The following is a 23,749-nucleotide window of genomic DNA, read 5'->3' as shown; positions in this document are numbered from 1 at the left end:
GAAACTGTGAACCCAAGTGACACTATCATCCCACGCTGTCAGGTAGTGTGGCCATGGTGATGAAAACATAGCTAACACACCCCCTCCTAAGAGCTTATCACAAGTCACAAGTTCTCTGTGTCTTTTTGCCTACTTTAGTATTTTCTGTTCCTTTCTACTCCTTGGATATAGACTCTGTAAAATCCAGGAATATTGTCCACTTAGTCTTCACTGTATCTCCAGCATCTCCCCTGAACTGAGCACACAATAGTTACTACTTTGAGTAAGACATACTGTCTAGGAGAACTCCTGGGGGCCATCTGAACCTCCTCTTGCATTTTAACCCTCACAAGCTACCACATTTGCTGGGTCCCATTGGGCACCGAGTTAAACCTAAGTCTTCTATGTACCACATGGATGAGATTTTGTCCTGATTACTTCTGTTTTCCTCTGGCATGCCACTATGAATACCATACTGATATCCGATTCATTAAACTGAAAAGATTTTCAATAAAATGATGACAAGAGGCTAACCATCCTGGCAATTACACAGGACAAAGAACACATTATTGTCTGATTTACTTTAGCAATAAATTGAATCACAATGAGCATCCGCAATAGAAAAAAAGATAGGAAGGAAGGAAGCTGAACGTTAGCTGCATTAGCCTTCTCTGGAATGTGGACGTGCACTTTGTCTTCTGCTTATGCTGGGTTGATATAGGAATGTCCTGTACTGAATATTGATTTTGGTTATTACAACAAACCAGGACTTTAGATGGTTCTTCTTTTCTTTTTAAAACTGTCCATGATATTTCAATATTAGATTGATATAAATTGGTATAGTTCAAGTTCACAGTTAATCTGATGGCATGATTACCCCTTTCCCAAATCCATCACACACACTTCTGATTCATATAACTTAGTTTTTGCAGCTTAGGCTGCAAAGGTTTCTGTGACTCACATATTCCAGGATTGAGGAGAAGGCTCCGTAAGCTACATGCTTGCTGTGCAAGCGTAAGGACCTAAGTGAGGACCTTCAGCACCCATATAAAGTTGGGAATGATGGCATCCATCTATAACTCCAGTACTGGAGTTGGAAGAGGGGAGGCAGGCAGAGCTAGGCAATGTAGGTTAGCAGTCTAGCCTAAATGCCAAGCTCCAGGCTTAGTGGGTGACTGTCTCAAAGTATAAAATTGAGAGCGATTGAGGAACACACTTAATTTTAATGTCTGTCCTCCACACATGCATACATGGGTGAGGGTACCACACATATGTGCACACATTCACACACACCTCTCATGCACAAGCACACATCTATGCATCAAGTACTTCTCCCATAAGGTACCTCATCCATGAAAGTAATGTACAACAAACCAACAACACAGCCCATGCCAACTTAAGCATTTCCTCAGTCAGGCCGCATGACTGAGATAGAGCTGAAATATCCCCCAAAACCCAGGCTACATGCTTCCTTTATTCTCACCAGGAGCCATCATGACTGGCTTCCTATATGTTCCGCCCTTCTCTTGTCCTGAAGGATTTCTAGACTCTTTGAAGGCTCCCTTCCTCCTCGAGGACCATATGAACCAATCCAACCAGTTCCCACTTCAGCATCCTTGAAGGTTATTTTGTTCGCACTTTGAGAATGTGTTCAAGCATTAGAACTTTTGGCTGATCTGCCACCAGCAACAAAACACCACCAGCAACAAAACCAACACCACCAGACCCAACACAAACTACAGAGTCTCTCATGACAGCTGACATTGGCTCAAAGGAGCATCAGACATCCAGTGTCTCCATAGAAACCATTTCCACTTGTGAGATCCCTTGATCTTGATCTCCTAGGTGTCCATACAGTGACACTATTCATTCTAACTTTCAGGATGTGCACACTCTTACACAACCAAGGTGTATTGGATGTGTCCATCCAAATTTGGTGTCTTACCTGGGAATCAAAGATGCATGTATGAGCGCCAAAGGTGCATAGCTTGAAAGCCTCTTGGAAACTTGAAGTGGTCCTTATACCTAAAGCACCATGACCCGGGTATGCCAAACCTGTGGGCCCCATGTGGCCAAGGACAGCAATGAATGTGGCCCAGCAGAAAATCATGAGGCCACTTAAAATGTTATGAGTTTTTTTTTTTGTTTTTTTTTTGTTTGTTTTTTTTTTTTTGGTGATTTTCTTCTTGTTGCTCAATTGCATACTTCTTGAGTGTGAACCTGGTAGGTGACAAAGTGGCATTTTGATGTCAGAAGGTTGGTTGGGTCCACCTACTTTAGGACTTTCATTTAGAACAAACCTGGAGAAAACCGGTTTCTGCAAAAGATTGTCATGAACGCCCCAAGTCCTAGAAATAAACCAAAAAGGTTTCTCGCTTACCTCCTCCAGGGCCCATAAAGAATCCACCACAGGCTTGATCTTCTTCTGGTTGTACAGCCCTATGAGCTTCTCCACGACTCCCCGGATGAGGCCCGAGCGGCCCTGCTTGAAGAGCAGGTTGAGGAGTGAGAACCCTGCGATGACTTTGTTTTCTTCGTACAGCTTGATGGGGTTCACTTTCTCCACCTGCCACCACTGCAATTAGAGGAGAGTCTAGGTTACGGAGTCTGAAGATGGGGCGACATCGGGCAGCATTCATTGCCTATGTCATAGGGATATCATTGGCTCCATGGAAGCCAAGGTTGAAATGGGGTGGATTCTAGTGGACCAGCAAGCAGTCTCGGTGTCTTTTAAGCATCTGTTTCTGGAACCACAGCCTCTGTTAGTGCAGAGAGGGCATGCTAGACAGCAAGCAATGCTGTGAGAGGGTTTTAGCTTGGGGAGAAAGAGAGGGAGGGAGGGAGGGAGGGAGGGAGGAAGGGAGGGAGGGAGAGAGATGACTGGGCATCACTTATTCTAAAATCCCTCACTCCAAAATGCTTCAAAAGTCAAATCCTTTTTAGTTCTAACACGTGGTAACAAAGGGACACTAAAATTACTGTCTATGCTGGGAATGTAGCTCAGTTGGGACAGTGTTCGCCTGGTACATACAAAATTCTGGGTTCAAATTCTGGAACCACATAGAGAGAGCATTGTGGAGATGGATGCTTGTAATCCCAGAACTTTGGAAGTAGAGGCAGGAGGATCAGAAATCCCAGGTCATTTTCAGCCAAATAGTGAGTTTCAGAACAGACTCGGCTATCATAGAACCTGTCTTAATACATACAGACATGCAGATACAGACACACAGACTCACACACACATACAGACACATCATAAAATATATCTTATGCCTTACCTGTAAATATCCCAAGATCTGGAAAGAAGTCTCCCCTCCCCCTACCAATTTGAATTCTGAAGCTCTTTTCACCCCATTCATCTGGATTAGGTTTCTCTGTCTATTTGAGGCCACAGTTTGCTAAAACAGTAAGTGTGTGATCCGGATCATTGACTCTGGAGCAGATCCTAGTTGTGCACCTCACTCCCCGTTATTCTTTGCACATCACCCTGCTCAGCTGGCTTGACCGAGAGGATGCACTGGCGTCTTCCAGGAAGGTTCAAGGTAAAACATTTGGCTCTGTGAATGATTGCGGGGATGATGAAAGAGCCCTAACATGGGGAAGTTTACGGAGTGACAAAACATCGAGAGCATGGTGGAGGTGACCATCACGAGTGCAAGAACACTTTTTTTTTTCCTAAAGAGGGCCAGTTGGGGAGGATAAGGACAAGGCTCCCAGACAGGGAGGGGGTGAGAAGGTTAAGTTAAGGAGAGAACACAGCGTGGAGCAGAGAGATCAATCCAAGAGGATGGGGCTATGTAAATGACTCTCCTGTGGGTTTGGCCTTTGATATGTGACAAGGATTTTATGGTCAAATGTACTGTTCTTCTTGAGCTGTCCTATCCCCAGCTCTGCTAGATGTGATTCAGCGAAGAATCCCATGTGTGTGGCTGGGGGTGTAGCTCAGGTGTGGACTGTGTGACTCGCACGCATTAACTCCAGCGCCACATAAAGCCAGACGTGGCAGCACCTGCATAAGAGCTTCGTGTTTGTTTCCAAACTGTCTTCTCTTGTTCTCCTAGGATAAGTGTCCCAAAATGAAAGCTCTAGGTTTTTGAGCCCATGATTAAGCTTGATACCTGCACATCTGTAGGGCCTCAGTGAGTGGCTGTGTAATGCATGCCAGCAGATGCTACCGACAATGCACAGCTGTGACTAAAAGCTCGCAACCTGACTTTGATCCTTGGGACTGACACGGTGAGGGCAGAGAACTGACTTCTACAAGTTGTCCTCTGACTTCTTCATGCATACCATGCCAGGTGCACACACACACACACACACACACACGCACGCACGCACGCACGCGCGCGCACACACACACAATATTAAACAAGTGTACTTAAAATCTTCTTGGAAATTTTCTAGGGTCAAGTGTCACATGTTAGATGTGTAACTAGGCAATTCACCTAACCCTGTGTTCTGTTTCCTTATCATACCTTGCGGAGGGGGAGGTTGTGGAAATAGATGTGCTCATATTAGATGTATGCCATTACAGCAGTGTGTCTATACCCCATAATTCATAAGCATAAACAAATTTAATTGTCCTTTTATCCAAAAGCCACGTTTCTCTCTCTCTCTCTCTCTCTCTCTCTCTCTCTCTCTCTCTCTCTCCCTCACTCTCTCTTTTTCTCTCTCTCCCCTTCTCTCTCTTAAATTTACTGAGCTAGAGCTTGGAATTGGGAGTCAGGCTGCTCTCTAAATGTTAACTTCATCCGTAAGAATCATCCCTGTAATGGCCCAAGAGCGAACGGCAAGTCTGACAAAGCCTAAAGAATTCACTCTGCTGAAATCTTAAGATGGAACATAATTAAGAGAGCAGAGTGAGAAATCTCTATATGATTCTAAATGTGCCTTTCTTGATTGCATAGTATTATTATTTTCCTGGAGCTAAGCCAGCATAGCACTTCTCAGAAAACCTCTTCAATTTACTTCTAACCAATCAGCCTGCGTGAACCTGGTCCTCTGGGCTTTTATTCACGACCTTTAGCTCCAGAGCATAATGGTACTCATTTGAGGAAGAGGAAACCAAGCCTCCATCCTGGCTGTGTTGTTATAAATATCTTCCCAGCATGGACACACTGTGATTATTTCATTAGCACTCTGTGTTGGGATTGGGCATTAAGGGTGAGAAAAGGGAAAACATTTCTTAAGGTTGTATGTAATTTGGAACCAGCACGATTCCTCAGAGCAGACTTTCAGCGTCATGCAAATTGTATCCATAGCAACAAAACAGCTGTGAGTGGTACCCAGCCCGTCTTCAGGGACAGGCAGTAGATAGCATCCTTCAGTAGGCTCTATCCTTTTTCCTATAGGCACTGAAGTTCAAAGGATTCTTGACCTATACTTTTATTAAAGCCCCATATGCAAACAATGCAGAAAAGAGTCCTTTAAATCCTGATCTCATGTATAGAAGGAATACTGCTGTTTCCTGATTCACCAGATGTTTGAGGGTGTAAAGCTAACCATGTGGGAGCCAGGCAGGATGAAAAGCAGGCTGCCCGCAGCTCCTACTACACATAGACCTAAATCAGCTTGATTCTAACACATATCGATAGCTCTCTGTGGCACTATCCATCTGAGCGGGTGCAGCAAAGGATAGTGCTCTTCAGTAGTGGACAAAGTGATCATGTACACAGAAATTATTAAAGTTAGGAGTTTCTCATTCCATTCTCCAACACAGTAGGGATGGGGACATAGAAATCAACTGTGCCCTTAGAAACCTGGCCAGAAAATGACCAAAATAAAAGCCTGTCTACTGTAGGGAGCAATGATAGTGCAGTAGCTCTAAGCTCACTTTTGACAAATGCTTGAACCAATCTCTGCTAAGGTAAAAAGGACGCTTTTCAAAATTTCACTGACACTACTACCTTTCGAGTCCTCGTCCTGCCTGTGTGCAGTTAGCAGTGTATGGGTATGGGATTTATCAGGACTGCATGATGCAAATGGCAGACCAGCAATTGAGCAATTGAGCAATGTCTTTTGTTTGTTTTGGTTTTTGTTTTGCTTTTCCTGAGACAGAGTTTTGCTGTGTAGCCCTGGCTGTCCTGGAACTCACTCTGCAGGCTGGCCTCAAACTCAGAGATCCATCTGCTTCTGCCTCCTGAGTGCTGGGATTAAAGGCATGTGCCACCACTGCCTGGTGACCAATGTTTTTAGGTGGAGCTCACACCATGCAAATGAATGTTAACGGGCAGTTAGTAGACAGGCATGGATACTTACTGACTTTGCGAAGCTAAAGAAACTCTTGGTCTCTCCAGTTACCATGTTGGATGAACCTGCAAATGAAAGATTCCCAAGTCAAATAATTGTTTATAAAAATCAAGATATTTTCTTAAAGGAGAGTGGGAGGTGTTTCATTTGTGCACAAGTGGCAAAAGTTTACAAACAACACGCTTCAGTCTTGGAAAAAGTAGAGGTGTTGGGGTTGGCTACAAAGTGGAACATTTGGCTAGTCATCAACTCTTAGTTTCATTGGAAAACCAGGCATGTAACAAAAGGTGATTGACTAGTCCGATGTTTTAATAATATGAAACATTGTGGTTCTGTTTATTGAAAACAAGGAGTGAACTTTTGTGGGAAGGCACTACATGGATCCAAATTTGACTTCCTAGCAAGTGAGGGGCTTAGGACTCTGACTTGGGCTGGGTACTAACGGGTAGGAGGGAAACTTAGATGGATACAAAAAATGAGATGCAGAAAAGATAGAGGAGAGAAGAAAGTTTCAGAAGTTTGGGGAATGTGGAACTATTTGTCAGCTCCAAAGGGGTACAAGCAGAGAGGTTAAAAAACAAAATAAAACCTAAAACTTTAGAGAAAAGCATATTGGAAACTATGGGTTGACCACTGGGCCAAGTGACACTCAGATGCCAGATGGAGGTGGAGTTGGAAAAGAGAAGCTGAGATGTTCAGAAAGAAATGACCCCTTTGCAGGGTTCCTAGTGGGGATGGGGTGGGAGGAAGAAACTCTTGACAATGTCGAGATCATCCTGATGCACTGCTGCTCTCCACAGACTTTCCTGCATCTGATATTTGGAAGTGTAATTTTCCTTAGAGAACAATCATCTACTTAAGCAATTGTGTATTTCAAAATTAACCGTTTGGTCTGGCTAAACTATTTCCAATAAGTTAATCATCCCTTTATCATTGATGGGGTGATAAGTCCTAGGGATTGTAGTACCCGACTTTGACTACATAGTAACCAAGTGATCAATGTAATTACTTTGATAATTGCGAGATAATCAAGTTAAAATTCACCCAAATGACATCATGAAATTGAGGCAAAAATATAACTCCTGGCTAATGAGGAGGAGGGATGAGTAAATTGTCCATCTGCCTTCTGCTAGTCACATCCAATGTTCTTCTAATGCTATTGACCCTTGTAGGCTTTCCCATCAATAACATTAATCAATAATTTACTTCTTGGGAAATATGTGGTCAAGGTAGAAATGACCAGAATATGTCAGTAAAGGAGTGTTGCTTGCCTGCTTAGTGAGCTCAATTCTTTTTTTTTTTAATATTGATCTGATGATAAGAAGATATTTATAACCCTAAAACATCTCTTTTCTAAAGAGCATTGATTTTGAATATACTTAGAATTAAGGCTTAATTTCTATTGCAAGAACAGGGTACAGAGGTTTTAGGAATCTCAAACATCAGATATCCCATGTCCTGCTTTAGAAGATGGCCTCTGGCTCTCCATATACCCTTTGAGATTTGTGGAGACCAATTTTTCAATTAGTGTGGGTTTGTGAGTGTGTGTGTGTGTGTGTGTGTGTGTGTGTGTGTGTGTGTGAAGACAAGAAGGTCAGGCACGAAAGTTTCATTTTACTGGAGAAAACTAAAAATTCTAACCTTCTTGTATACCCAAGAGCATAGTAGAAGTGGCCAGGCATGGTGGCTCACACTTGTAATCCTATCACTGAAGAGGCTGAGGCAGTGGGATTATGAGAGCAAGGCTAGCCACAGTTATATAGTGAGACTGTGTTTCAAACAAAGCAAAACATTTAAATGTGACAGGGTAGGGATAGGGAAGTAGGCAAATAAGTTAGTTTTACAATTTAGGACAATAATAGAAACATGATAAATGGACTAAAAATTCTAGACACTCCCAAGTTTTCTCATTACCCAGTATATTAAGCACAGCGGGGTGCTTTCTGCTGCTGTTGATCTTAGTCCATTGTGCATGCACTCACCATATAAAATGTAGGTCCCCAGAGGTTTGAGGAGGCTGAGCCCCTTGCCAGTATTGTCCCCACACAGGCAGTCCAAAACAATGTCCACCCCTTCAGCAGAGATCCTGCGCAGAAGGAGACAAAGTAAAATGATATAAGTACCAGGAACCAAACTCTCAAGTCTTTCCTTTCCATGTCACATCTAACACCATCTGTTTAGTTACTGTCATCCCTGACTTATTACAGTTACCTTTGCTACATCCTCTGCGAGCTGACCATATCTCAAGTGAAATTTTTGTTGAATTCATTTAACCTAATACCTGGCATAGCCAAACAGTACGGTATACTATAGCATGAAAATGGTTTATTCCCATGTTCACATGGCTGCCTTGGCACTGTCCCCACCCCTAGCATCACAGGAGAATATTATAAAACACATTGATAGCTCAGGAAGAACTCTCAACATCTGAAATATAATGTCTACGGATGCCACCTGCTTAAAAAATAGCCCTGGACCAAACCACTGTGAGTTAGACACTGTCTATACAAACATTTCACAAAGTTGGAGGCAGCAAAATACCTCTCCTGAGAACAAGTCTGGAGTAGGATAACGAAGAGGAAACTGGAGCCAAATTTGCTATCAAGACGCTCACTCAAATTCTCCAAGCCTCAGCTCTCGCTCTCTCTTGCAATGTGAGTGAATGCATTTCTTTGTGGGGAGAAAGCACTGAGGAAACAAATAAGATTTTTGGCTCAGGCTTCCCACAGTCCTGTCAATCAATCCCTTAGCCAACAATTGTTTTTAAAGGAATATGGCCGCTATGTGGGGTGCTGTCCACGGTACTAAAAGAGTCAGAAAACCAATATTGTCCCCAAGTTAATGGAGCTGCTAGTCTGATCTGGAGGTTTCCTTATAGCTTTTCATAGCCCTTCATTTAGATGATCCCCAAAGTCCCCCACCCATACACACACCATACCTGCTTAAGTTTTCCACCCTTAGGGTTTCCCCTCTTTGTTTTCATATCATTTATATTCTGTTCACCCCTCTCCTTTAAGCCCATACTCAAATGGCTCCTTTCTATTTTGCTGGATTCTCCAGATAGTCCAATTTAAACACTGGATGCTAGGGTCCATGCATAGAAGGACATGGCATTCATATTTCTGTACCTGTGTTACCTCACTCAGTTTGTTTTATTTTCAGTTTCATCCATTTGCCTATTCATTTTATAATTACTTTTTCAAAATCCAGATAGAGATACACAAAAAAGAAAATTATGAACTAATCTTCCCAATGAACATGGCTATAAATTGCACAACCAACTACTTGCAAGCCAATCCAGGAACACATCAAAGACAGCATGCATGCATCATGACCAAGTTGGCTTTATCCCAGAAATGCAGGAATGGTTCAACACACACACACACAAATAAATAAGTGTAACTCATCATAGAAATAGCCCCAAGGATCATCTCAGTAGATGGAGAAAATGCCTTTGACAAAGTTCAACTTAAAATCTCTAGGGATGGCAGAAACATATCTTAATGTAATAAAAGTGATCTACGACAAATCTATTGCCAATATCATACTAAATGGAGAAAAACTAAAAGCATTTTAATATTAGGACTAAGCAGGGTATATGCTGTTTCTATTATATTTTAATATTGTGCTTGAAGATTTCACTAAAACAATATGATATGAGAAAGAAGTAAAAGGGATGCAAATAAGAAAGGAAGAGGTCAGAGTATCCTTATTTGCAGATGATATGATTTTATACATAGGGAATGCCAAAGACTCTATCAAAAAACTTTTAGACCTTATAAACACTTTCAGCAAAGTGACAGGGCACAAAGTCACTATCTAAAAATCAGAGGCCTTTCTTTATGCTATTGACAAAAATAATGGAAAAGAAATTAGGGAAACAATTCCATTCAACACAGCCTCCAAAATACCATGGAGCAAATGTAGTCAAATAAACGAGGGGCCTTGACAATGAAAAGCTTGAAATACTAAGGGGAGAAATGGAGAAGACATCAGAAGATGGAGAGGCCATCCGTGCTCATGGATCAGAAATACCAATGTTATAAAAATCCTATCAAAAGTAACCCACAAATTCAGTGCAATCTTGATCAATCTCTCAATGAAATTTCTCACAGAAACTGAAAAAAAGTTTTAACGTTTATATGGAAGTACAAAGACCTCTGAATAGCTGTAATAGCCCTTAGAACTGTGCTGGAGGTATTACTACACCTGGTTTTATATCATATCTCAGAACTGTATTAATAATAATAACTCAGTACTAGCACAAACACAGACACATAGATCGTATATTCCCTAGTCCAGACATCAGCTCAAGATACAGTCTTGAGGATGGCACTGCTAGTAGCCATGAGAGTGGAGGTTGGATGACTGTAAACATTCTAGGAGTATGCTTTACTCGTGAGCATTTACTATGCCCCAGGCTGAGGAATGTCAAGTCAATCCTATTTGTTTCTCATGCCACTCTTGTGACTCCAGAGCCACCATTATTTTCATTTGATGAAGGAAGAAAATGGTGATATGGCTACCTGAATAAGTTACCATGTTTTGGAAGTAATGGCTTACCAAAGTGCCTGTAGGTAACGTTCCCCCCACCCCCCAAAAGACAAAACAAAAACAACAACAACAACAACAAAAAAACCCCTCAAAACCTCTTGGTCCACCAAGCCAGACATGGATATGATTTGTTCCTTTGATCTTTCAGTTGTCTTGGTGAATGAGTATCCCTGTGCATTGCTCCTTTTGAGGGTAGAGGCATTTCTTCATGGACGAGTTTCAAAATTAAAGACTACCACCATTTCACCCCATCAATAGGATGAAACAAATGAATGCTATTACATGGAACCTACCCAAACCAAACTGGGCTCAGGTCTAGTGAAAATCTTCCAGCTCCAGAGCTAGAGATAGGACTCAGCTGGGAGAACACTTGCCTGGCACGTACAAAGCCTTGGGTTTGATCCCTATCACCACATAAAACAGTTGTGGTGGGACACACCTTTAGTTCCAATAGCAGAAAGGTGGAGGCAGGAGGATCAGAAGTTCAAGGTCATGTAGCCAGTTTGCAGATAGTTATGGTTTACTTGAGACCCTTTTACACACACACACACACACACACACACACACACACACACACACACACACACATCCAGAAGCATGTTTAGGATGGGCCTAGCTACTGTCATGCTCCTTGGATGATCTTTTTAAAGACATCAGGACCATCAACAGCAAAGCCAGTCAGCTCTGAGAGACCCAAGGCCCCTCCTCATTTCCAGTGTCCCCATTTCTAAGGGTGGCATACTGTCTATGTATACATAACTATGCAGCAGCACAGATGGGCTGAGGGCCAAGAATTTTTTTTTTTCTGTTGCTGTCACAAATCTCCATGAATTTAAGATACTATCAACCCCAGCCCAGGGTCTCTGGGCAGACACAGCAGCAAGATATTTTAGCATTGCTCCCCATCTTCTAGAGCCAGCTCTCAGTGGTCACCCAGCTAGTGACTGCAAGCTGGGTCTACTTCCTGTAAATCCTTGGGGTTTTCACAGTCATGCTAAAGGATATCCCAACAGCTCCCAAGCAGAAGTATCTTTCCTCTTGTGTGTTTTACTGGTCACCAAGTCTATTTTTCTTTTCTATTTTTCACCTATATGCACAGGCTTGGGTGAAAGCCAGAGGTCAATCTGAGTATCATTCCTCAGACACAGTCCACTTAGATTTTGAGAACTGGGGCTCCTCACTGGCCTGGTGCTTGCCAAACAGGCTAGGCTGCCTGGCTTAATGAGCTCCACGAATTCTGTTTCCATCTCTGCAACAGTAGGATTACAAGCATGTGCCACCATGTCCAGCTTCTGAATGTGTGTTCTGGGGATCAAACTCAGATGTTTTTGTTCATTCAGACAAGCACTTTATGGACTCAGCTAGCTCCTAATGCCTGATTTTTTTCCTTTGATGCTGCCTGTTCCTGGGCCCTGAGTTCCATTTCCCACTTATCGTGCCCACGTGGCCAGACCATCTCATAGGCTCCTCTCACGTAATAGCTCTTAACTGCCTTGAATCTGCAAAGGAGCCTAGATTTTCAGCATAATCCAATTTTGACTCCATCTAAGGACTTGTGAGAGCTTCCTCTATGTAGCTGAGAAGTTCTGTTTAATATTTTTACATCTTTGACTTGGAGAGATGGTTTGGCAGGTAAAGGTGCCAATCATTAGCCTGACAGCCCGAGTTTGAACCCAGAAAAGTGACATGGTGAGAGGAAAGGACTGACTTCCTCCTTACGTTCTTCTCTCACTCCATATGAAGACCATGGCAATGCTCCTCCAATAATAGATAAATAATAAATTAATAAATAAATAAATAAATAATAAATAAATAAATAAAAAACAGACACAGGTAATACATTTTTTTCTACAAGGAACAATTGCATTAATTTATGAGTCTCAGTGTGATCTTTTGGCACATGCACACAAATCAGAATGAACAAAGAAATCCAGGTAATTAGTATGCCCATCATTTCAATTCGAGGTTGCTTAATTGGGAGTGGTTTGCTCACAGCTCCCCATCGGTGATATCCAGAGAGTTTTCCACATTGTCATGACTTGGGAGATGTGGCAGGTAGCTGCTAACTACTTCTAATAAGTACCACTGTATTATTAGATGTACTAGATGTGGCCTCTAACCACAGAACAACTCCAAGTATACACACTGCTGAGATTGACAAGCCCTAATCTAACCTGTTTCTGCCATCTCAGTATCTCATACAGCCACAGCCTTCAAGGTGAATAACTTGATTTCCTCATGGACCCAGGAGTGAGCCGCCCCTCTTGCCTTAGGGAGAGTGAGCATAGATGGTAGACAGTTTAAACTTCGGGAGCAGGCCATGTGCAGTGAGTCCCAGAGCGTGTAGGCATGTAAACACTATTTTAACCTTCTGTACCTTGCCTTCTCCCTAAAGAAATATGGGCAGTGCCCACATCATGAAATTTGCAAAGGCCGGAACGTGAGTTCCCTTGTGTGCTCTGAACTTTCAGTCGGATATCACTTCTGTGTGTTCCCAAATGCCCCAACTGTCTCTGCTTGGTGCTGATGCAATGACTTACTTATTACATTAATTGCAACTAGTAGTTTGGATATTTCAGGACACAGCGTTATGTGCGTCTTGGTCATCCTTGTGTTTGCATAACATTTTTTAGGCACCAATAAAAAAGTAATAAAACATGAATGCATGAACATAAGGCCTTAAACAATACTGTGTATCATTTCCACCAAGTGTTTGGTTTTAAAGGCACCCGTAAGCAGCCTTATTGAGCTATAATTGATGGCAATAAATAGGACAGATATAAAATGTGCAGCGCACAGTTCAGTGAGTTGGGGCAGTCCATGCCAGTGAAACCAAATTCCACACCAGTGAAATGACTCCAGTGATGGAGGCATCCTCCCAGCTCAAATGTTTCCTCCGGTCATCTTGTAAACCATAGAGAGTTGGGAAAAACTGAGCCCACATGGTTGGAGGATAAATCTGCACCTGTGTTTCAGTTCTCTCATCTGTGAAGGGGATGGTTTTTGGTTTGTACAAGGTGCTTATGAAATGATCATCTAGGTGAGCAGAGGCTGACCAAGCGTGGCTGTTCTTACCTGCCCTGCCTTGTCCCAGCTCCCCTGAGGATTGTTCCAACATCCCCTCCTGATGAAGTGCTCTGAACCCTCCCAGGGGGCTGCTGTGTTGCCTTTCTCTCTAAAATTTTTCCTCTCTTCTTTATTTCTGAAGGCCTTTGAGTCATTTGCACAGGATTCAAGGTTTCTAACTGTTTGGTCCATTTCTTACCCATTGCCATCTCCTTTTATAGACAGATACGAAAAACAATGCAAAGACCAAGTCTATCTCAGAGCTGGTTTTTCTCCCCTTAGGTTCAGAAGATGGCTCAGTTGTTAAAGCTCATGTTTCACAAGCATGGGAAACTGAGCTAGGTTCCCCAGAACCCATACAAAAATGCTAAGTGTGGTGAGCAAGCTGGTAATTCCAGTATTTCTGAGACAGAGCCAGGAGGATGCCTGGACTCACTGGCTGGCCAATCTAGCCATGGTGAGCTCCAGACTAATGATAGACCCAGTTTCAAATATGGGTGTCACTATTCCTGAAGACTGACCTCTGAACTCTACATGCACGTGCACACATGTGTGATCACACCTGAACATACAAAAGCATGTATATGCACACACACATACATATACAACATATGAATTACAAAAGCAATACTTTTTTCCTCTGATTTCTTTTCTGGCTTAGCATGAATTCCAAAGATGCCCTCCAATTGGCTGGTCTGTATGATTTTTATTGCAGGAGATTTTGTTTTATTGTATATTTGTAGTTCATCATACATAGATTACTATAACCATGCCTATAAGGAAAACACCAAAAAAAAAAAAAAAAAAAAGAAATGATGGCACAGTGCTTTATTGCATGTTTGTGACGGAGTGTTTTCCCTTCCACTTTACATGCCTATGCACAGAGAATTTGAATCAAGTTGTGACCATCATGCTGATGGAACTTGGCATTCTGCTTTCTTCTCCTTAAATTCCACCACAGGCATCTTTTCTTTTTTTGTGACACAGCCTTCATAATCATTGCTTTTAGGGGCTGCATAAGACACGCATGTGGTGCAGCAAACCTCCCTGCACCATTTGCTTTCTGTTGAGAGTGGAGGCTGGATCTGATTGCCGCTGTTACAGACAGCCCTATTATAAATCACTGTCGACATATGCTGAGCGCTGACGACCGCGCAGAAGCAGAGCTGGGCTCGGCAGCTTTGTGCCTTTGGCTTTGAGCTTGCTCCTGGACTATTTCCCGAGGACAAGATTTCTGGGCAGAGGCTCGATTTGCTGTCACAGCTCCACAGCCATTTCCCACATCCACTGGGTCTCTACTCAAAATGCACGGTTGGACGCCACCTCTAAAGGCAGGTGGGAATGAGACAGGTCCATGACGCTCTTTCCTTCTACTTCCCTGAGAGCAGAAACCACTGATTCTGGCTCTGAGTGGGGCCAGGGTAGGGTAGGGCTGAGGAGATGCAATAGCTGTATGGGGTGTGAGGCCGGCAGGAGGCCCCTGGCTAGGAGCTTCCATTTGTTGAGAACAGCTGTGGGGTCCTGACTTTCTGCTCTACCTGCTCTCCATAACCAGCCACACTGGTCTCCTTCCAGAACCCACGGTTTCCACAACACCTTAGCGATGACGTTCCCCCAATCCAAAATGCTCCCCCCACCACATCTTCTCATCCTTCAACTCTGAGCCAAAACTCTCATGCAGACCACTATTGTGTCTGAATTCCCCACTAAAAACCTACATTTCCCCACCAGATTGTATATTTACAGTACACACAAATGTATTCTTCAAATAGTTTCCTCTCCCCCCGCCCTCCCCCCACCCCCGTCTCATCTCTTACAAGTAGACTCCAAACTCCATAAGTACAGAGCCTTTCTGATGGGTTGTTGCTGGCTCTTCTCCTCTGGCACAGATCCAATCTCATCTCAGTCCCCTAACATGTATTTGTTAAGCAGTAGGTAGATGAATGCCAACGTATCAGTTACGGAGGTTAAAGAAAAGATTATTGAAAGTGTAATAGTCCTTCATATTTCAGACTGTAGCTTGAGAAACTCAAGTTAAAAGTAGGTGAACTGAGCAAACAGACTTCTTTAAAATCACTCGTGATGTCTACACCTCTGAGAGATGGGGTGGATGCCTAATTTTTAACTTTAGGGAAAAGTCACCTTTTATGTCCTACTGGGAATATTAAGACATCCTTACATCATATATACCGTGTGTGTGTGTGTGTGTGTGCACATGTGCACATGTAGGAGGCAGAGGTTGACACTGAGTATCTTCTTTAATCACTCTACATCTTAATTTATAGACAAGGTCTTTCTATGTAGTCCTGGCTAGACTGGAACTCACAAAACCAATCTCTGCCTCCCAAGTTCCGACAGTAAAGGTGTGCACCGCCTAACTTTACCTTAGTTTTTGAGGCAGGATCTCTCACTAAACCTTGAGCTATATTTGACTAGTCTGGTTGGCCATGGCACCTCAGAAATCTTCCTGTCTCTACCCCCTGGTGTTGGGATTCCACGTATGTACTGCTGTTCCTATTTTCCTGGGTTCTGGGGACTGAATTCAGGTCCCTATGCTTGCATAGCAAGTACTTTAATGAATGAGTCCCAGACCAACAAAATTTAAAAATATTCCCATCAGAAAAACTTCCTTTCTAAAAAAATGCCCCACTTGATAAAAATCCAAATCTTGTCCAAATTTCTGCTTGAATAAACAGCTTTGTCCCTTTCATCTTAATTTGTGACTTGGAAAAAAAAATATTCCTTTATCATGGCACTGGCTGGGTGGCTAATTCCACTTAGGCTTTATAATCTAGTGTTAGAGTATAAAAAGAGAAAAATAGCGGCTCTTAGACACCACTGACTTCCTGAGGAGCTCTCAGTTGAAAACATGAGACGGGTTCACCCTGGGCAGCAGTCAAGAGAAGCGCACACACCATCCACGGTGGTGTTTCCATCTGGGCTTTCCATGAGATTTCCCCGTGAGGACACACAGGTAAACTATAGTTAGATTATATAGTCAGACATCCCTGTTGGAGTTTTATTAATATTTTCCTGACCTCTGAACTCACTTGTTTGGTATGCAGACAACTATCCCTACCTCTAAAACATCCTTTTCCAGGTTCTCTTCTTTCTATGGGTAACTGTGGCTCACGCTCTACTTTTTAGAAGTCACCTTCTCTACACTGAACACATGGGTTCACAAGCCAAGGAAGCAGGTATGAACTGAGGCTCTGCTGCTCACCATTCCACGAAGGCCGGGTCAACCTGCTTATATAACTAGGTAAAGGCTTTCAGGCTGCTCTTGTTGAAGTGTGGCCAGGGACCCAGAACAGTAGCATCAAATCTGGGCAGGATACGTATATTCATCTCAGGACTGATCAATGGAAACCTCAAATGCATAGCTTATTACTAGTTTCCCGTTTTCTACCTAGAGCCAAAGGAACAGAAGACTTGGGATGACAATGGGACCTTAATACAAAGAGCCTGGGTACCAGAATCTCCTTACAGATGAACATCTACTTTGAGCTTTTTACGCGAATGAATGAGGTTTAGATTTGCAGGTGTTAAGACAGCGTAGTGGCAGATAGTATAACATTAACACATCAGTTCTGCAAGTTTAAGGACTGCCTTCTTCCTTGGGGATAATAACAGGGAGGCTGAGAGTATGTGATGAGCTAAACACACATGTGAAGTGCCAACCACAGAGCGAGTACTAAGCCTCCAATCTGTGTCTACTATCATTATTATCACTGGTCATCCTCCAAAGATTTACTCCTATTTTGTGTGTATGAGTGCTTTGTTCAAATGTATGTAGATGTAGCACACAAGTGTAGTGCCCGAGGAAGGAAGAAGAGGGCATCAGATCCCTGAAAGAGTTACAGACAGGTGTGAGTTTCCATGAGGTGCTAGAAACTAACAGAAAGGCCATCTTCTGCAAGAGCAGTCAATGGCCCTCATCTCCCTCTTCCTAGCCCCACAATTAGCCATCTTGTAAATGAATACTTATGATCCTCAAACAAAGAGCAGGGGCCAGCCCGGTGATCTGCAGAGCTGCCCCCTTACCTTTTGACTTCTTGCACATAGTCGGCATTTCTGTCGAAGAGGTGGGTCACAGAATCCTTGATGGCCTCGTGCTTGAAAGTAGAAGCTGTCCCGAAGACGGTCACATTGGGGACAGTAGAGCATAGCTGAGCCACAGCTTGACCCTGGAAATGACACACACACAACGTTAATCACAGCAATCACCTGACACATGAATCCCACCATTCTGAGAGAGGTGTTGCTTAACATGTGCCAAGGACATAGCACACATTATGCCACTTACCGGCACTTAATAAATCTTAACTTTCTAACAGTCAGTATCACTGGGCAGAAGGCAGAAATTTGCAACATTGACAGAGCTGACATTTTTGAGTTTCAGTTCATGTTCAGGCATTGCAGCATTGTCTCCTGAAGGACAAAACCTGCTTTGGCTGATAACCATTTGTGTGGGAGTAAAGTCAACAGGAGCCAGATAGCCCCAGCACTAAACTTAACTACTATTTAACCATGCTGAGCTGCATCTCAGCAGCAATACTATCTACTCTACAGGAATCTTGGAGGATGTCTTATTTGACTCTCAGAAGCAGATTTTGAGCAAACACTACAATATAAAGGTTTTATTTGTAAGATAATCATATATACTAACAGGGTTACTACCCCAAAGGGTGTCAGCAAGATAGCACATCCTTCAAGTGCAAGGCTTGCAAGACCGAGGACCTGAGTTTGATCCCCAGAATTCACATTCAGGAAAAAGGAGGAGAAAAAGAAAGAAAAACAAAAGGCATGGGCATGGCAGAGCATGCTTGCAACCTCAGTGCTGGGGAGGTGGGAACAGGAGGACTCTGGGGCTTGATGGATAGCCATTTAGGCTATCCAATTGAACATGTTTCAGGCCAATGAGAGACCCTTTCTCAAAAGGAATGTGGATGGTAAACTGAGGATCAACATGTTCATCTGCAAAGAACAAATGTATACATGCACCTATATACACATATGAGCAGGAAACCTATATATATATGAGAGGAGAAACCAGATGTTTTAACCCAGTGGTTCAGTTCAACAACATGTGGTACTTCAGAGGAAAAATAAACCCAAAGAAAGAGCTGACCGCTCATGTGTTACCAAATTCGTATCTACCATGGACATCCAGAACTCAGCCTCTTTGATATCTCATGATCAAGAGCCTACCCAACTAACTTCCACCTAGTCCTGGTGGAGGACTGCTTCTGTAGGAGTATTTCTGACACATTCGGGGTGTTCTCATGAGTCAAGTGTGTTCCATGGCTAGACCGAAGCCCACAGCCAGCAGCAAGCTTCAGCATGTTGTGTAGAGCAGATATGCGTGGCTGACTGACAGTGTCCCATAGGGAAGGGCTACATGAGGTATTATAGCAGACTGAGGACCTGGGAAAAAATGTGGTTCTGACTAGATACTCAATCTTCATCATCTCTCCCCCATGGGGGCTTATTATATCCAGGGCTAAAGAGGTCCAGTCAAATAGAGAAAAGGTCAGCATGTGGTTTAAATGGTAAATGGTCTAGGAGGGGATTTCAGATGCAGTTAAGAGGGGGGTGATTTGTATCTCCTGCACCGACATGGTCAATGTTTAAGACATCGAACAAAATTATGTGAGCATGTGCATCTCCAAACTTTCCAGTAAAACCCAATTTGCTGGTAATTAAGATGCATTAGAAGAAACGGCCCTTGCTCTCGAGCCGCTCGTTTCCCATCTTAAGGAGGGCGATTTTTCTCCCCGTCATCCATCACAGTCACTTCTGTTTATCATCTTATTTCACGTCTTTGTGTTGGTGGATAATTCAAGTTGGCGGGTCAGTTTATGGAAATGTAATCTTATCGCCAATCCCAATTAAAGGCAAGATGGAGAGATCCCTAGAATGTCAGCGCTGGAAGATCACCCCATGTCTCCTCCCCGAACACTGTCTTATAGATGAGGGAAAGGGCCACAGGAAGGTCTAGGCGGCTCAGCTTTTTCAGAGGTGTAGCTGGGACTTAAACCAAGGACTCCTGACGCCCGTTATTTCCACTCTCCGTTATTCTATTCTGTCAACTTATTTTGACATTTTAAGTTCAGCAGTTTTAACTTGCTGCCTAAACTAGACATGACATGTTCACTGGGAGATCAGCATTTCAGAAACTCCACATAAACCTAAGACTCTACACAGGATACAGTTCTCTATGTTAAGTATAGTTTTGATATTTATTTAATGTTTTGTCCCAGATTTCATAGGACAAAGAGGGATTTGTCTTCCAAATGAGCATTGATATCATCACCCAATGCAACCACTCCTTTAAATTTATTGGTTACATCTCTGGAGGAATATGGCTTGAGGAGACCCCAGCAGTGACAGAAGAAGTTAGAATTAACTTTAACATCTCCGTAGCCCCTTCTTCCTTCTGTCTTTGGGCAAATTTCCATTGTCTTCCCTCTACCAGTTTCTTGAGTACAAATTTCCCCCTCTTTTGAAGGATGCCCACCATCTTAGGTTAGGGACTATTTGCAAGGGTCTCCCTTTAGTTTGATTGCCGCTTCTGTAAAAATACCGCTACAATTTGAGTTTGAAAATCTGCTAAAGACGTGTTCAAGGCTTTTCCCCTGGTCTACAGCACGGTTGAGAGGTGGTAACACCTTGGGGTGGAGCTTACTGGGGGGTTTTCGTGTTATTGTCACTACTAGTGGCCTTTGAAGGTGATGTTGGCACATTGGACTTTCATCTCTCTCTTTTATTTCCTGACTGATATGGTCTGAATAGCCTTGTTCTACAATGCGCTCCCACCATGATGTTGTAGCTTAACACAGACCTAAAATGGTAGAATCATTACAACATTAGGGGACTATGGTTGCACATGAGACCCGCTGTTGACTGAAATTAACATACAGGCATGACTCTAAATTATATCATGTAACAGGAGTATTATATAAGGAACAATATATGCAGATGACATATATTGTATGGTACTATATAATTAAAATAATGTATAATTACATTGATATTAAATATATTTGTACAGTTAGTGTTGTACACATAAGTAATACCCATATAATTAATGTATAATATAGAAGATTTAGGGGCTAGAGAGATGGTTCAGCAGTTAAGAGTGTGTACTGATTTTCTCTTCTTGACTCCTCAGGCACCCTCATGCACATGCATAAGACAGACAGACTGACTTAAGATCAGTTTTAAAACCTTACAGAAGAACACTCAATGAGCAACAGATAATTAGGATTCTTTTAATAATATCTGTATACTATGTAAGTAGGATGTATAATATCATTATGGTATAATAGTATAATATATAGTATGTAAGTAACAAAGCTTAGAAAGCTCAAATTCAACTGTTTGCAGCCTTTTAGCATCCCATCAACTCACTGAGATGGCGAATGACCCTGTAAGATCTCAACAATCTTTTTTTAAAAAGTAAATACCGTTCTGTGTTGTGTATTTAAGCATTCTACCTCACAGTTATAGGAAATCTGCTTTCTCTCACTCCCCAGGTAATGTGAAATCAGTAGCTCATTCATCCTTCCTTTCTCCAACCAGTCAAGGAATTGCAGGAACTCAATAAACATTTGTGGGAGATGGAATGACTTCCCAATAAAAAGGATTTTGCAATTTACCTGCAAACCCACAGCATAAAATGAGCAAGACAATCCATGCCCCTGGCAACAGTGTTATAGAGATACGTGCATGTATGCCTGTTTTAATTGACTCTTCTTCCCTCTCCGGCACGCCAGCATTCTGTTCCAAGCACCCCTGCCCTTCTTACAGCTAACAATGCAGCAGTAATGGCAGCTGCGCTCCCTTTTATCCCTCCATGCGCCAGGCACTAAAGGCTTTGTTAAATCCTTAAACCACTCCAAAGCAATTTTTGTTTCCCATTTAAGCCTCAAAATGGGCATTCAGAGAGGAACTGGAAATGGACCAAAGTCGGGGGGCCTGTGAATGATAAAGCTGCCTGTCTGGAATCTACGATCACCCACGCTGCTATTAGTCTTTCCTCCTGTCCAGCTGACCATGCAGGCTGCTGACCCAGGACCTAACGTTTTAGCAGTTCAGTCTGTAGGCACCACAGTATGATACTGTCTCCTAGAGATATGTTTGACTCCATAACCCTGTACCCCCAGAGGTGTGAGTCTGGGCAACTCAAGTGAGGATAGCCTTTGCTTGCCTGTATGAAGCAGGTGTCTTTGTGCCATCTATAGCCTGCCCAGCTGTACACAACAGTCCTATTAACCCATCCTTATAGGCAACACATCAAGACTTGTGTCTCTGGTCAGCAATACTCTCCAGGTAGTGCAGGTTGCAGAGAGCCACGGGAAGACCCATCGCTCACAGACTGCCTCTCTGCTTGAAGTTGGACTCTTAGTAACCATGTTGCTAGAATCTTGGCCAGGGGACAGGCAGCCCACCAGATGGCAAAGCCCCCTTACAGGATTCTAAATCACAGAGAGTCAGAACCCTTCCAGGCTGGCCGTCTTCCAAATGATGCACCTGGACAGATTTCCGGGACGGCTGTATTTGCATAGTGGGGATGCCAGGTTCCTGTTTCCAGCCAAATGGCAATTTGTACCCAGTTTGGAGCTGTGGTTTTTAATAAATGCATCTCTTTCACTCCAAACCAAATTGAATTACAGTCCGGCAAGGTAATCAAGTACACTGTATAATTTATTCTTGAAATAGGAAAAGTGGAAAATGCTGTCGTTAATTTTCCTTGGTCAATAGATAGGAACTAGAAGTGTCCTGGCAAATTGGGCCATCCTTTTATTCTGATATTGAGTGAAGAGAAAGAACTTACAGGTTGGCCAGGAGGAAAGAGCCTCAATTAGACTCTGATCTTTGGATCTAAAGCACTTTCCTTGAGGGACACGACCTGGTTACTCTGAACAGATGGCTGTATACATGCAGTGGGTATCTGAATGTAACCCACCAGGCAACCACACAAACAAACCAGACACAGAGGTGTAGAACCTTGTGAGGAAACACAAGCTTGGCTCTCTTACTTTAGGCTGCAGCTTACACAGCACCTCTTCCCTAAACACAGGGATTTGTGAGCCACCTTGCCATAGTGCCTGGCAGAGATCAGATGCTCTTCCTTGGGGTTTTACAGTTCAGCAACCCGCCTTCGGCCCTACTTCAAATGCCTGCGCTTGCTGAAGGCATTTCATCAACCAGAGTGGTTGACTCCAGCTGGAGCCCAGCGCTGGTTTCAACACTTTCCGATGAGGTGCCGCATTTCATTTGAAAGCTCCTGCCCTGGCCGTGAACTTCTCCAACTCAAACTGTTGTTCTGTCCCTGCCAGCCCTCACAGATCAGTCATAGGGACGCTTCGCTGTGACTTCAAATCCTGAGTCGGAGGTTCAGAGTGGGGCAGGTCAGGCCCTGTCACTGCTGGAGGTAACATCTGAGGCTCCCAGATCAGACTAGTTCACCAGTTAGTCCTGGAGGGAACTGAGGTGCCATAGATCAGTTTCCAGATAAGGCTCCCCACTGGGGCTCAGACCTAGTCACTTCATCTTCCTGTGCCTTCATCTTCAGACTGGCTCTCTTTGCACACCAGCAAGTGTGCCCGAAGCTCTTTGTCCTGCTGTTTCATTTTAAGGAGAAACTTTCAAAGTTAACTGGAATTCTTTGTGGAGATACCATGAGCAAAATTAGTATTGTTCCTTAGTAGACCCTCTTAGTATTGTTTACTAAGCCATCTTCCTTACTTAAGCAATGGCATCCTTTCTTTATTTTAAAAAACACCCCTTTAGACTTCCTGCTCATCCTGCAGGGGCTATACTGCCCTATACCTCCTCTCTCTTCCTATCCCATCCAGCTTACATCCAGAAACCCCCACCCCCTGTCTCCCTCCCT

At 43.1% G+C, this 23,749-nt stretch overlaps 1 protein-coding gene across 1 annotated transcript in view; it reads right to left on the bottom strand.

The window, feature by feature from the left end:
• Positions 1 to 23,749, bottom strand: part of Vat1l (vesicle amine transport 1 like) — a 153,170-nt gene that overhangs the window by 72,725 nt on the left and 56,696 nt on the right. The window contains exons 4-7 of the mRNA XM_005345720.3: positions 17,893 to 18,035; positions 8,211 to 8,314; positions 6,238 to 6,293; positions 2,360 to 2,554 (exon numbers count right to left, since the gene is read on the bottom strand). Coding sequence (XP_005345777.1) covers positions 2,360 to 2,554; positions 6,238 to 6,293; positions 8,211 to 8,314; positions 17,893 to 18,035 — 498 coding nt within the window. The remainder of the gene's footprint in view (positions 1 to 2,359; positions 2,555 to 6,237; positions 6,294 to 8,210; positions 8,315 to 17,892; positions 18,036 to 23,749) is intronic.

The sequence above is a fragment of the Microtus ochrogaster genome, chromosome 4 (genome assembly GCF_000317375.1).
Source record: "Microtus ochrogaster isolate Prairie Vole_2 chromosome 4, MicOch1.0, whole genome shotgun sequence".
Taxonomy (NCBI): domain Eukaryota; kingdom Metazoa; phylum Chordata; class Mammalia; order Rodentia; family Cricetidae; genus Microtus; species Microtus ochrogaster.
This window is presented reverse-complemented; position numbering and strand designations above follow the sequence as displayed.